The sequence below is a fragment of the Diorhabda sublineata genome, chromosome 4 (genome assembly GCF_026230105.1).
Source record: "Diorhabda sublineata isolate icDioSubl1.1 chromosome 4, icDioSubl1.1, whole genome shotgun sequence".
Taxonomy (NCBI): domain Eukaryota; kingdom Metazoa; phylum Arthropoda; class Insecta; order Coleoptera; family Chrysomelidae; genus Diorhabda; species Diorhabda sublineata.
Window position 1 is genome coordinate 22,012,573 of NC_079477.1, and position 16,116 is coordinate 22,028,688.

General features: G+C 30.3%; 1 protein-coding gene across 4 annotated transcripts; it reads right to left on the reverse strand.

Annotated features, from left to right (window-relative positions):
• Positions 1-1,059: 1,059 nt before the first annotated feature.
• Positions 1,060-13,152, reverse strand: LOC130442726 (dual specificity protein kinase splB-like). Of its 4 annotated transcripts, none has more exons than XM_056777072.1 (6): positions 13,067-13,119; positions 11,124-11,305; positions 10,921-11,065; positions 4,372-5,416; positions 2,607-2,660; positions 1,062-2,202 (listed from the first exon to the last, which is right to left on the reverse strand). In XM_056777072.1, the coding sequence occupies exons 1-6, from the start codon at positions 13,095-13,097 to the stop codon at positions 1,770-1,772; spliced, it is 1,890 nt and encodes a 629-aa protein (XP_056633050.1). In that variant the 5' UTR covers positions 13,098-13,119; the 3' UTR covers positions 1,062-1,769. The 4 variants fall into 4 exon arrangements, with proteins under 4 accessions (XP_056633052.1, XP_056633053.1, XP_056633050.1 ...); XM_056777071.1 differs by having other exon boundaries at positions 1,069-2,202; positions 11,124-11,317; positions 13,067-13,152; XM_056777074.1 differs by lacking the exon at positions 2,607-2,660 and having other exon boundaries at positions 1,060-2,202; positions 11,124-11,317; positions 13,067-13,152.
• Positions 13,153-16,116: the final 2,964 nt, after the last annotated feature.

Sequence of the window (16,116 nt, forward strand, 5' to 3'; positions counted from 1 at the left end):
AACGTGCTGGAGCAGACACCATAGATTTGTTCTTGGAATCTGCACTGGAATTCTACTGAACTGGATAAGTGCAGGCCAGTTCATAAGTGTATAGAATTAGTTCGATCGGATACAAAGAATGATATAGTGGAGTATTTGTTGATTATTGTATTTGAGGTTATTTGATGTGAATCAGGCCTTGAAGTATTAACAATAATGGAAAACAATTTAGTACTTTTTGATATTTTACATTCGTCCGATGACGAAGATGTAGTGCCACCGTTTCCAGATTACACTTATTGCACTGCATTGGCTGAACAGACGGTAGACCCAGTACAAGAAGTACAGTGAACTGGGTGAACTAGTTCTCTTGCACTGCTACTAAGAACAGAGACACTAGCGCTGGTTCCGCTGCAAAGAACGCTTTAGTATACACTTTCTGAACTAGTTCTGCCAGTAAGCTACCAAGAACAAACCTCATATTTCGGATCGCTTTTAAAAAAATTATTGAATTCGTTTATAAAGAAATAAAACTCTATTTAAAGTGTATGAATTATTCTCTATAATTTCGTTTTGAATTATAATGTCAATTTTGATTGATGATTACACCTTGTAATTGTTTAAAAAGGAACTAGACGAATACTTCCATATTTACCAACTTAATGTAATAAAAATAACCAAAATAGCCTTTGTGTTGAACATATACCTGTCATATATTAACAAGTATTTGGAGGTGAGAAATAAAAAACTATTTCCTTGTAATTCCTATTTTATGATATAAATTATTCCTGTAGAATATCAGTAAACATTTCATCAGTTTTTAATATTCCCCGATTTATTAACAGAAATATAATGAGATTCTGAACGCTATTTTACGTCCATTTCTATATATGAAGTTAGCTACAAATAATGACATGACAGCTAACTAGTAGGTGGTTCGCTCGTATAAGAAGAAGTAGACAAAAAAAAATTTAGTTTATTTTTATTTTAACGTATAAAGGAAAATGAAAGATTGGTGTTTGTGATTTATAAATTTTTTTCTAAGATCGAAAAGGGATAATTAGAAATCAAAACTAATAGCAAGGTAACAATAGTTTTATTTTCATTAATAAAATTACAATATATACAATCTTAAATAGACGGCGGTGTCAAACGGACTTTAGCGGAAAATTATAAGGTTTTTTGATTTAACTAATTTACCAATAAATAATAATTGAGCTAATAAAAAAGAACCAGAATTTTTTTCAATCAACTCATTGTTTTTGCTTTATGTATTTTGAATATTAGGTACTGTTTTGTTACATTATGTTTTCGCGCTACCCAATAACTTTAATTGCTTCCCTATGATAACAATTTTATTGTACACTTCGTTTTTTTTTATTAATTTCTTCTACATATATAATTTTTCTATAAAATTGTCCCAAATTACTTTTTGTAATATCCAAATTTGGTCAATATTAATTTAATTTTTTAAAAATTATTAAATTCAATATAAAACTTCGAATTTTTCAATTCTTTATAAATGTTTTAATATACTAAGCAAATAAATTTTATTAGATTATAGCAAATATCTCAATTTAAGTTGCCAATACGAAACAAGTGATTTAGAACCATTTTATAGAGAATTTGAATATCTACCATCTTGCTCCATACCAAATTCAACATTTTTTAACAATTCCTTCAAATTATATAATAATATTCATGAATTTTTATAAAGTTTTATAGAAAATCCAAAAATTTATCAAAAACAGTTTTGTGAAAAATTCATAGGAAACACCAACAAATCACTCTTAAACAAGAACGACATCATCTAACTTTTTAATCTCGGTATGAATGTCATAATCAGGTTCGCTTCCCACCCCGGTATCGTAGTAAGCATAATCGTAATCCTTCTTAGGCGGCGCTGGTTTTTTACCGATAGTTTTCGATGTAGTTTTTGGCGATTCCGTAACCTTACTCGTAGAAACAGACGTTTTCGTCACATCGTTATTTACTTTCTTAGTAGAAGGATAGGTTTTAGGTACTTCATAAGTCGATCTCGAAACAGGTACAGTCGTTTGGGTTTGCTTGTTATTCGTTGTTTTTTGTAGCTCGTTTCTACTCGCAGCTATATTCTGACTGTGCGCCGTTTTTAAAAATTCGTCTTCTCTTTTATCGCCATCGTAGTCGTACTTCGAACTGTAGGATCCGTCGTCGTATTGAGTTTCATCGAAGCGGCTCGATCTAAACGACAAAACGATTCAAGTTAGGACATACGTTCACTTTTTATCAAAATTTGATTGGTCATTTCGGAATAACGTTAGAGTCCGCCATATTGACATATAGGATAACCTTATTTATATTAAAATTATTATTAATAGTGAAATTTATTTTCATTTTTTTTATATAAGATACTTATTTAAATGAAAAAACACTCGAAATAATTATTTTTTGTATACACTAATGAAACAAAAATCTTTGTTAATTCACCACGACAATATGGCTAACGTTCCAAGTCACGTTACAAAAAATGATATAAATTAAAAAAGTTCGTTAATTATTATTTATTTTTTTCATTATACTGAACTAAATTACATTTTTTTATTATTTATTATGTGATTTAGATTTACTTTTTCAAGAAATCTTACCTTATGATTTTTATATCCAATAAATCTCTATTTCTTGATAATTTAAACTGGGACCTACAGCCACATTTTATCATTGTTATTAAATATATTGATCGTGGTAAAATTTTTGTTAGAAAACTGGGTTTTTATTACAAGGTGGGCCACCATTTTTTGCACTTTTGAAATTTCTATGAAAAAAATCGTATTCAAACAAATGTTTAATACTTTTTCATTTGCATACGAAACATTATACAGGGGCATACATAACATATTATAAAGGGTGATGGAGATATTCAATGTAAAAAAGGATATTAATTTCCGGTGTTATTTATGGAAATTTTAATTTCTTTATATATATAAGGTATAGGTTTAAGAAAGGTACATGTCAAAATGGCGTTATGACGTACGTGTAGAGTATATCGAAAAAACTATAAACGTCAAAAAGTTAGATTATTTCTTCTTATTGTGATTGAATTCGAAAGGTATAAACAGCAAGTGCGTAACATATTATACAGGATGATGAAGATATTCAATGGCAGAAAAGGCATTGACCAGAAAAAAATGTAAAAGAGACGTGTAAGATCTCGAAACCGAGGGCCAAATACGCCTTTAGAGCGTCTAGAATACGAAATCACTACTTATCGTCTCTGAAATGTGTACTGCCGATCTTTAAAAGAGAAAACAACTACTTTTATGTCCAATGCTTCGACGAATATTGAATTATATCCACGTTTTTATCCATATCAACATTCCTAATCGCTAGCAATTGCAAGTAGTAAGCTATGACTAGTTTCGAAGCTTTTGTGTCTCATCAGAGCGGCTTCTTCTCGATCGAAGCCGAAATTCAAACAATATTAGCGATTGTTGTTATTTGGTTCATGTAGTTAAACGTTCCCCAGCAGAAAGTATCTGCTGCGAACCATCAGGAAGGTAAAATCTGCATCAATATTCGTTTTTTCAATTAAAGATACTGTAAAATCCGCGGAAATTCATAGAAAATTTCTCTAGAGTGCCTCTCCAAGACTCAAGTGAATGAATAGCGTTCAACTTTCCGATAAGGTCGAGAAGTGGTTGCGAACTTGGCCCACAAAAAGTGTTACCTCATTTTTGGAGCCCGACGCAGTACTGTATACGATATGACTGAAGATTTGGGCATCAGCCTAGATAGTAGAAAAACTTCTGATTTTTGAGCAGAAGCTCACACGCTGGCAAGTTTGCACTCAGTGGTATGAAGAGAAAGGACAAAAAACAAAAAAAAGACGAAGACGCGCCAGTTAAAGCGAAGGTTTCTCACTAAACAACAAACTGTGAACGCGCAGTATTTTGTTAACCTCCCAAAAAACACGCCGGAACCAGTCCATTCGTCGAAACGACGCTTTATTCCAATACGTAGTGTGATGTCGCTGCGAGACCGTATAAAATTCGGTTTAAGATGGAAACGTTCAACGAATCGACTTGGGAAGTAACGGACTATCCTCCTTATAATCTCGATTTATCCCCATTATTCATTTGACCAATGTAAGGATTAAACTCGCGTCTATGGAATGAAGGAAAAATACTATAACGCGCTAGTTAAAGCGAAGGTTTCTCACTAAATAACAAACTGTGAATGTGCAGTATTTTGTTAACCTCCCAAAAAACATGAACCTATCCACTCGTCGAAACGTCGCTATATTCCAATCCGTAGTGCGATGTCGCTGCGAGACCGTATAAAATTCGGTTTACGATGGAAACGTTTAACGATAACACCAGTTTTCCAACGTTAGATTAAGAATTAACCTCTCACCTGCTGATCGGAGTAGTCGAACTAATTTTCGGCACAGTAGGTGTATATTGGGTGAAAGGAGTACTTTTCGGCGTGCTTGAAGGACTATTCTGACTGCTCTGTCTGTTCTGGTTGTAAGCGGCGGTTTGTTGAGCTATTTGACTGTAAGCCGCGTTAGTTCTAGGAGCGAAAGTCGTCGGGAAATTACTGTTAGAAACGCTGAACGGTTTCGGACTTAAAGTACTTGGATTCGTCTGTTTATACGACGTAGTTTGCTTCTTATCGAAACTGGTACTATATTTGGGATTGTTGTTGGGATAATTTTCAGTTTTATCGTATATCTGCTTCACTTTAGTCGTTTCGTAAACTTTTGAAGTATTTTCTTCGGTAGCAAATACGTTGCCAGTACTTCTACTAGGTGGCGTATTGTATTGTTGTTTAAAAGGAGCTGGTGTACTAATCGTGAACGTGGGACTATCTGTATAATCGCTAAATTGTTGTCGTCTTTGTCCGTTTCTGTTTCTATAATTATTTAATGTTGTTGTGTATTGATTTGCGTTCGGGGTTGTTGTAGATGGTTTAGTTGTTGATGGTTCGTAACTTCCGGCGAAATTATTAACGAACCTCGTATTTTGATTAACTGGTCTTCTAGTTTGTGATCTAGATTCTTGATTTTTGTTACTGAATTCGTTAATTTGATTATTTTTGTTTTCGTTTTGTACTGGTCTTCTCGATCTGTTCCTAACGACTTTTCTCTTACGTTCGTAATCTCGATTTTGATTGATATTTATATTATCGTCGTAATCTTCGTCTCTTTCTTTTCCATTATTTCTATTATTATAAAAGTTTGAACTACTGGAACCTTTAAATATATCTTTTTCGTTGTTGTTGTTGTTGTTGTTGAAACTCTGTCTTGGTGAATTTTGGTAACTTCTTGGTGGTGTTTTAGTTTGATCTACAATTTTTGTTTGTTGATCGTGATTTATTCGCGCGTCGCCCGTTTCTGCTCTTTGTAACGAAAACGTTTCTTCGTCTTCTCCATATCTGTGTGCTTTTGATTCATAACCTGCAAAGAATTGAACATATATGAAAGTAATAGACTGATTTTGTTTTATTAGCGTTGTAACAAAAAAAATTTGTCTGAAACCTACACTTTACCGTGTCTGTAAGCAAACCAGTGTAGCCCTAGCCTTGCAACTTAATATAATTGATTGAAACTAGTGTTTATGTGTTTTTAAGATGGCTGAAGAGGTATTGAAAATGATTCACGTTCTAGTCGATTTTCCACGTCAAACATAGACGTTTATATAGTGAAAATCGTTAATCATATTCGGGAAGAAACTGACTGACTTCCTGTACTGATTCGAACAATTGAAAATTCGTCAAATACGACGATCTGAAATCGAAGAATCGATTACTCGGACCAAGTAAATCGATATGTTGTATTAAATCTATTCAGTGAATCGATATTATCTCTTCCTCGTTTACCAATTGTCGGCAACATTATTATCGAATTCCCAGAACTATAAAATCCTAAATTTCACTGATAAGAGTACCTAGAGATTGTTTTTCATGGTTTTTTTCGTGTTTTATATAAAATAGTTACATATTTACATCGTAAATACATAAAAACCTATCTTTTAGACCTCGATTTTTTTATAAATCGATTCATCATGCTGCGATTCAAATCGATTTGGAAATCGATCTTTTTTGGAAAGTAAGTTTTAACCTTAAAAAAATTGTGATCCATGAGATACATTTCATTACAATGTTGTCAGTAGATTCGGAAAGAAGAAACGTAAAAAACTTTTATTTTTTTCTATTTAGATTTCGTATCTATTAAATTTGGAGTCACTTTTTTCAAACCCTTTGCTTAATGCTAATCAAAAGCTCGTGAACATTAAGAATTCAAACACATCGTTTATGAAAAGTTAATATTCAGGAAATGCATTACTGGATTTCATCCCACGTTATTATGGTTCTGTTCCCATAATTATTTATCAAGAATGATTCTTACATAATTATAGTTAAAATGTCTTTGATAATCGTTTTTACGAGGGGTGTCGCGTAAATTCGCCACATGTTGAAATTTAGTCCAAAAAAATAACAAATCATCTACCAAACGTGGAAATTATTAACAATTTTGATGATAATGATGTTTCCGATGATGATATAGTAAATTATAATGATGAAAACAATCAACATCCAAAGGATTCTGTCGCTTTTAGTACTAAATGTTTCGTAGGAATTGATTCGTGAACTATTTATGGTATGGTAATCAGTACTTGATTAGGGAAGGTTTTTAAAAGTATAAAAACAATGCATCTTCTAAAAAAACCAGTAATTAGGATAATTACTAATTTTCCTATCGTACAAAATGTATTTAAACCCTAAGTATGTCTTAATATCTAGAATTGTTTACATATATTTGAAACATTCATCTTGACAAAAAATTTTTATTGAATCTCGAACATTTCTATAACTTTCCACGTGGATTAAACTAACAGCAGTTTTCTGATCAACTAGCTTCGACTTTTGGTGATGAAACATCGTATAGAGTCATCAAAAAAGGAGTTTCTATGACTTCACGTGGATTAAACCAATAGGAGTGTTCTGATCAATTAGCTTTGACTTTTGGTGATGAAGAACTATCTCGATCAACCTGGTATATTAATTTTTCTGTCTTTCATACTGTTTATAGTTTATAAAGAATAAAAAGCTGTGAAATTATATCAATCCATATACTTTATATATTTATGATAAGTACAGAAAACCTTGAAACGCAAATTTAGTTCTTTACATAATATTTGAAAACATCTTGTTGCATATTTGAAGAAGTGAAAGTTTAAAGGCCGTTTGAAACGTCTAAGATAAATTAAAGGTCGTATTTACTAGAAGAATCTCGGCAAATAGGATGTACATTTACTATCGTGTAATAGTTTTTTAAACATAAAATATTTGAAACGTATCATCAATAAATAATCATTACGTAATCGTTTTAATAATTCAAATTTCATACACGAAATTGTGTATAAAAAATATAAAATTAGCTCGAATCAAGAAAAAGAAGATAAAATGTGAACCATCTTTGATCATGGTTCATATTTACATTGTGGAGTCTTCAGATAGGCCTGTCTTGACTTTACCAAAGGTCGATGACTTTTAAGAAGATGATCAGCGATTTTCAATAACTTCGATACCTTTTTTATAATAAGAATCATTGACTGCCGACATCTCCTCTTCATTTTTGGAAAATTTTGAACACCGCACCATTTTTCTCAAGTCTCAACAGAAAATAATCCCAGGGGGCTAGATCTGGTGAATAGGGAGCGTGAGATAGCAATTCAAAGTTTAATTAATCAATTTTGGCCATTGCAATAACGGATATGTGAGTTGATGATGGTCATGACCTTGGCTTCTGGTGGAACGGACTTTGCCTTATTTGGAGCCGGTTCGGATGTGAAGAGATGTTTCTTCAAGACGCTGCTTTTGTTCCATTATGAGCAAACGAAGCACCCGAAGTCGGAAAATACAAACAATCTGGCAACATCGTGAATAAGATCATCGATATGGGAATACCGAAAACTAGTCCAATATTTTTCGTTAAAATACGGATTCGACGACGAAAAAATTGCTTTTTCAAGATTAACTTGATCAAAGTTTGACTTTTATAAGTTCAGTTTGATGAAAAAGTGATTGTTTGAGATAAATTTTGTAAAATATTGACTATTTAAATTTTAATTTATCAAAAACTGTATTTTCTAATTCCGACTTTTCGAAAATTGGCTTTTCTAGTTTCCATTTGATCAAAAATTGGCATTTTCCAACATTGATTTTAACAAAAATTTGCTTATCTAAGTTTAATTTGGTGCAATCCTTCTCATTCTTAATTTATTTGTATCAAAAATTGGTTTGTCTACGGTTAATGTATTTAAAATTGTCATTCCTATGTTAAATCTGTTAATATATTTTGTATTTCTAGTTTAATTTGATCAAAAATTGGCTATTCTAGCTTTTATGTAGTCAAACATCGTTTTTATTGAATTTTTTATGAAAAAATTGACTTAATTCAAGTTTAATTTGTTACAAAAAATTGTTCAAAATCGGCATTTTTGAATTTAATTATAACAAAAAAATATTTTTTTCAAGATCTAATTTGTCAATATTGGTTTTTCTAAATTAATTTTTTCAAAAATTGGGATTTCTCCATTTTATCAGCATTGTCTTCCTTGGTTCATTAGGAAGTTCACTTTTGCCAAACATTGGCTTTTCTAATTCAATTTCATTTGGGTAAAAATTAGCTTATTTAAGGTCAATTTGGTCAAAAATTGTTAATATCGAATTATTTTAATAAGATATTCATATTATTACGTGTAATTTAACAAAAATTGTCTTTTCTGTGGGTAGTTTAACAATAGGTTTAATTTCTCTTTTTTTTTTGTTAGTTTATTCAAACATTGGTTTATCTCGATGTAATTTGTCAAAAATCGTCATAAATTGACTTTCCCGAGTACAAGTTGGTAAAAAATTGCTTTTTCCAACCTCAATTTGGTAAAAAATTGACTTTTCCAACTCCAATTTGGTAAAATAGTGACTTTTCCAAGTACATTTTGGTAAAAAATTGCTTTTTCCAACAATTTGGTAAAGAATTGACTTTCCCGAGTACAAGTTGGAGAAAATTGCTTTTTCCAACTTCAATTTGGTAAAAAATTGACTTTTCCAACTCCAATTTGGTAAAATATTGACTTTTCCAAGTACAATTTGGTAAAAAATTGCTTTTTCCAACTTTAATTTGGTAAAGAATTGACTTTCCCGAGTACAAGTTGGAGAAAATTGCTTTTTCCAACTTCAATTTGGTAAAAAATTGACTTTTCCAAGTTCAATTTGGTGAAAAATTGCTTTTTCCAACTTTAATTTGATAAAATATTGACTTTTCCAACTTCAATTTGATAAAAAATTGACTTTTTCAAGTTCAATTTGGTGAAAACTTTACTTTTTCATGCTAAATCTGTTTTATTTTTCTAGTTTAATTTTATCAAAATTGCCTTTTCTAAATCATGTCAAAAATTGTTTTTTTTTTAAATTTATATAGTCAAATATTAACTTTAATTATGTCAAAAATACGATTTGCTCAGTTGATTTTAATCAGAAATGGCCTAATTAATTTAATCTTAGTCAAAACATGGCTATTTAATTTAATTTGGTCAATGGATGTTTTTCTTTACTATATTTTGTTGAAAATTTGACTTTTCGAGTTGAATATGACGACAAATTGGCCTTATAATTTTTTTGGTGATAATTTGACCAAAAATTTCCTATTTTAAGTTTAATTTGGTCAAAACTTTGGTTTTTTATGTTTAATTTGGTCAAAAATTGTCTTTCTATATTTTAATCAACATTGGCTGTTATTTTGTTAAAATTTGACTTCTCTTGGTCAAAATGACCAAAAATTAACTTTCCTAACTTTTTTAATCAAATATTGATTTTTCTAAGGTGTAGAAAAAATTAGATATCGTGTCAATAATCGAATGGAAACAAGTGAATTTACTTTAAATACGGAGCTTACTAGATTTCTCTTACGAACATTTATACAATTGAGGTTATGAAACGCACTTGAACGATGCAATTGCACAATTTATATGGTTAAAAATTACCATATAAAATAGGTTTTGATGAACTCGTATATTTTTCTAAATGGATATTCGTTTGTAATACCAATCGTTAATAGAATCATTTTGTAATAAAGAACGTTTTATCTTGAATCAAACATACAGGTTTTTTTATAAAAAAAATACGTAAAAAAACGTATTTTCACACACTTTTTACAACGTCTGACAATAATTTTAAAAGCAAAAAAAATTATAAAAGAATGAAACCTATTGCTTGAAATTTGTCTTTTGCCTCAAAACGGGCTTTAGATTCAGCAATTGCGAGCTTTTATTTGAGATCAGTAGTCACTGGGGATCAGATCTGGATCATACGGTGGGTAAGGAAGTCTAAATCGTTCAATTTAACCATCTTTGTCATCGATTTGTCATACGGCGTATTGTCTTGGTGAAACAATGGTTTTTTCTTCGACATATCTGGTTTTTACATCCAAACGATCTATGTAATATTCACTATTGATTGTCTCTCTCTTTTGGATATAGTCTATAAACAATATTCCATGGGTATCTCGAAATACTGAAGGCATAACCTGACTGTTGTGTCTTTGAACATGGTTCACCAGCTGCGGTCCACTCAGATCATGATCATTTTAATTCCGGAATATAGTGATGAATGAAAAAATTTTATTTATCACGTCTTAAACATGATCAAACATTGCTCTGGACGTTCACCAAACCATTGCTGAGCTTGCACATTATTTTTTTTCATCAAGAAGCAATGATAAATTGTTTTCAATCAATTATTTTGAAAATAACAAATCTAATAATTTTACCATAAACTATCGATCTATATATTGATCTACGAGAACGATTTAAAAAGTTTTCGACCCAATTTTTCTATTTCCTTTTCAAACAACCCTCGTAGGTGTGGTTAAGGTGTACAAAAATCTAATAGTTAACTTACCAGATCCGATTCGATACAAATCGAAGTTATCACTGGAATAATACAGGGTGGTCGCGTCGCAATCTATGTCTTCCCATTCGGCACATATCTGATGATCTTGATCGAAAGCTGTGCCGTTGGGACACAAAAATCTGAAGTCTTGCACCTATAATTCAGGTACGTGTGACTAAATGTGGTAGAAGATTGATTTTTATAGAGCTTACCCCTACTCCGGCGACTTTAACACAAATGTGGAACATTTGACATTGCGTTTCGGCGTCCGCGTAGTAACCCCCCAATATTTTATCTCTGCAAGAAAACCCCGTCGATGGCATGTTTTCTAAACTGTATGTTGGAAATGGTCTGTGGTTTAAAAATACTGCAAAAACCCATTGGGTACAAAGCCCTGAAACAAATACTATCACAGATATTTTCAACATCGTTTTTTTGAATCACCTTGTATGTTATAAATAATTTTTTGTAAATATATTTGTATTGAACGATGTTTCAAACGGAATGTTGGTGAAAATCTCGCAAATTTTGAAGACATTCTTCGGGAATAAGTAGGATTATAGTATGAGGCTCTATTTTTCACAATTTAGGAGATGCGAATAAAGTTATAAGAATGCCAAGTTGCCATAAGACAGAAAATGAAAGTAAACTTTGAAACCCTGTATATCAGAAATTAGTGGATCTGGACATTTGAAAATTTCACAAATCATGAAGAAATTATTCATAAAAATGCACAGCTATAGTATGAGACTCTATTCTTGACAGTTTGAGAGTTATAAATAAAGTTATGAGAATGCCAGGTTGCCATAAGACAGAAAATGAAAGTTGACTTTAAAACCCTGTATATCAGAAATTAGTGAAGCTGGAAATCTGAAAATTTCACATATCATAAAGGATTTATTCATAAAAACGTAAAGCTATAGTATGAGACTACATTTTTGACAGTTTGAGAGATATGAATAAAGTTATGAGAATGCCATGTTGCCATAAGATAAAAAATGAAAGTAAACTTTGAAACCCTGTATATCAGAAATTAGTGGAGCTGGGAATCTGAAAATTCCACAAATAATAACAAAATTATTCATAAAAACGTAAAGCTATAGTTTGAGACTACATTTTTGACAGTTTGAGAGATATGAATAAAGTTATGAGAATGCCATGTTGCCATAAGATAAAAAATGAAAGTAAACTTTGAAACCCTGTATATCAGAAATTAGTGGAGCTGGGAATCTGAAAATTCCACAAATAATAACAAAATTATTCATAAAAACGTAAAGCTATAGTATGAGACATTATTTTTAACGGTTTAAGAGATATGAATAAAGTTATGAGAATGCACAGTTGCCATAAGTCAGAAAATGAAAGTTGACTTTGAAACCCGGTATATCAGAAATTAGTAAAGCTGGAAATCTGAACATTTCACAAATCATGAAGAAATTATGCATAAAAACGTAAATCTTTAGTATAAGACTCTATTTTTAACGATTTAAGAGATATGAATAAAGTTATGAGAATGCACAGTTGCCATAAAACAGAAAATGAAAGTAAACTTTGACTACTGTATATCAGAAATTAGTAGTGCTGGAAATCTGAAAATTTCACAAACCATAAAAAAATTATTCATGAAAATGTACAGCTATAGTATGAGACTCTATTCTTGACAGTTTGAAAGTTATAAATAAAGTTATGAGAATGCCAAGTTGCCATAAGACAGAAAATGAAAGTTGACTTTGAAACCCTGTATCTCAGAAATTAGTAGAGCTGGAAATATGATAATTTCACAAATCATGAATAAATTATTCATGAAAACATAGAGCTTTAGTATAAGGCTCTATTTTTAACAATTTAAAAGATATAAGCAAAATTATAAAAATAATTATATCATATATTTTCACTTCACTTGAGTAAATTTCAGAATGTGACAATCTCACAGTTGAAATGTTAATTCATAAATATATAAAGCTATAGTATGTAGTCCAATTTCCACGTAAATTTATAAAAATTTTAATTTTTTAATTGGTCCAAACGTAATTTGTACAAACGATCAAAATAAATGTTCTATTTTTTATACTGAAATTTTCTAAATAAAAATCACCAAAAAAATAATCCACAACGCCAAAATTTCCTTATATAGGGGTGGTACCACTGAACTCACCTAAGAAAAACAAAACAATAACACCCTTCATCGTGGTAAGTCAAAAATCGACTGAAATCCCATACAACGAAGAAGATACATCTTGATGATGATCGCTGAAGAATAGTGAAAGGATGTCCTTTGAGGGGGCACCGGCGGTGGTAAGGGGGGCCGTTCACGAAGGATAGTCGCGAAGATATACGTTTGCGGATGCCGCGGCACGTAACTAGTTAGATAATGCGTGTTACCATAACTTATTATACGATGAAATATTGTTTTTTTTATTCTACAAATTTATCATCAGAAAAATGTCCCATATCTCAAAATAATAAGTGTAAACATGCATTTTTACGATTTAAACTGTACTTAAGTACGCAATTTTCGATTATTCCACCAAACTATAATTATAGTATAACAAACAACAAGAGAAATTAGTCAGCTGTAACATCGGTACTTAAAACATCAAAACAAGTAATTGCAACTTGAATTTTTTACTTATAGTAAAATAATTATCAAAAAGGTTTAATTTGTAGTGGGAACCTATAAAAAACATAATAATGATAGATAAATATCTAGGAATCATTAGGCAAGAGATCTACAAATATTTTCCTCAAAAAAAAATATTATCGACTTCCTGTGATTAATGACAGTATCCGAAACACATTTCTGTTCATCCAACCAAATTTATAGAGATAGATACGCACGGCTAAGCATCAAATCCAATATTTCGAATCCTTTTTATTCGATACTGGAAATATTCAGTTATATACGAGGGTAGTTTGATAGGAAAACGAGGTAAAAGTGGAATAGTTTAGAGATAACGTGATTTTGATCAATTATTTTGAATGTTTTATGCAAAGTATCTTGTTTTAGATAAATTAGATACATTTTAATGATTTTGTTAGAGAAATTCATAATGAATGTATAGAACTATAGCATGAATCTCTATTTTTATTTATTTGACAGTTATGAGCGAAGATATATTGTATACTGTATATTGGAAATTAGACGACTTAGAAGTACGAAAATTTCACAGTTTATAGAGAAATTCATAATGAATATATATAGCTATAGTATGAATGTCTATTATATGTATATTAATTTGATAGTTATCAGCGAAAATATGCGTCATTTTCAGTTAGTTTCTTTTAAGCCCCTGTATATTGGAAATTAGACGACTTAGAAGTATAAAAATTTCACAGTTTGTAGAGAAATTCATAATGAATGTATAAAACTATAGTATGAATCTCTATTTTTATTTATTTGACAGTTATGAGCGAAGATATACGTCATTTTCAGTTAGTTTCTCTTAAGCCCCTGTATATTGGAAATTAGACGACTTAGAAGTACGAAAATTTCACAGTTTATAGAGAAATTCATAATGAATATATAGAGCTATAGTATGAATCTCTATTTTTATTAATTTGACAGTTATGAGCGAAGATATACGTCATTTTCAGTTAGTTTCTTTTAAGCCCCTGTATATTGGAAATTAGACAACTTAGAAGTATGAAAATTTCACAATTTATAAATAAATACTTCAGAAATATATAAAGCTATAGTATAAATATCTATTTTTCTCAATTTGACAGTTATGATCGAAAATATACGCCATGTTCATTAAGCTTCTTTAAAGCCCCCGTATATTGGAAATTAGACAACTTAGAAGTATGCAAATTTCACAGTTTATAGAAAAATTCATAATGAATATATAGAGCTATAGTATGAATCTCCATTTCAAACATTTAAAGCGGAATTATGAGTATGTCATTTTCCCTCGGCCTCTTTTAAAGCCCTGTATAATTTTTCAAATAAATTTGGCATAACTCCTTATACGCATTTGAATTATATAAAAAACATGTAACTGGACATTTCAAAGTCCCACTGTGTATATTTGGATTTAAATCCGTTTTAGTATATTCTCATCCTTGAAAATTAACATTTTGACATTTAAGGATGAGTTCATTCTAAATCAGTGATGATGATGATGATGACTATTATTATAAATATAATTTCATGTTCTTTTTTTACATCACAATTTATCGTGAATAGCACCTAATTTGAATTAGATCTTAATGTTTTTTTTGTTTTAATAAATTAAGTCTTGTCTTTACTAATAAAAAAAATCTAGATGTTTCTTTAAAACAACCCTGTATATTTATTTTATTTATGTATAACGTTTTGCAATTATCCCATTGCCCAAATTAAATATTTCAAATATTTTCCACTGCAACGATCTGACAACGTTGTCCGTTACCTATCAACGATGAGAAATATTTCATAGAAGGTACGTGCATTAAAACAATTTATTTTATAAATGAATTCTAGTTAAAAAAAATTAAGAAGCATTCTAAAAGAAAATACTTCCTATAACATTTGAATATACGATAGTTAAATCCTCCGTCTCGTTCAACTACTAGTGAAAGTAATGGAAGGTCAATCCGGTCATGATTTTTTTTACGCGGATCAACCTTTGAAGATGATAACTTCTACTCGATTCCCGTGTGAATTTTGATTTGTTCTACGAATTTGTGATCAATAAACAAAAAATGTAGTACGAAACAAAATGAACAATAAACTGTTTCAAGATTAATTATATCAATAAATTAAGATACAAATTCTGTTTTTATAGCCAAATATCATAAAAGGCGCATGTGGTACGATTCTTGACGAAAATTATTCAAGTGTTGTCGCTGCTTCCAAACTGACGTAATTAAAATTCTCTATTGCTGCCTCTGTTTAACAAGATAAGATAATACCTAATAACGTATGTCGTTACTTAAAAAAGAAATGTAAATAAAGTTTATTTTGTCATTAGAAAAGGTTAAAACATAAGAAGTTTGGTGAAAAATCAATTTGATCAAATAACATATGTCGTTAATTAAAAAAGAAATGTAAATATTTTTCTATTGGCATTAAAAAAGGATAGAACATAAGAAGTTTTATTAAAGATCGTAATTTACACCAAAAATTAGGATATTGTCTATACTTTTAATTTGAGACATAAAAAAATTTGTACCAAACATGTTATTTATGTTATTTAATACTATGTATATTCTGAATATATTTTT

Coding starts and splice junctions, on each gene's coding strand:
- LOC130442726 (XM_056777071.1), bottom strand. CDS start 13,097: ATGAAGGGTGTTATTGTTTTGTTTTTCTTAG. Junction 2,661..4,371: donor TCGACTACTCCGATCAGCAG/GTGAGAGGTTAA, acceptor ATGTGGCTGTAG/GTCCCAGTTTAAATTATCAA. Junction 2,203..2,606: donor TTGGATATAAAAATCATAAG/GTAAGATTTCTT, acceptor TTTGTCGTTTAG/ATCGAGCCGCTTCGATGAAA.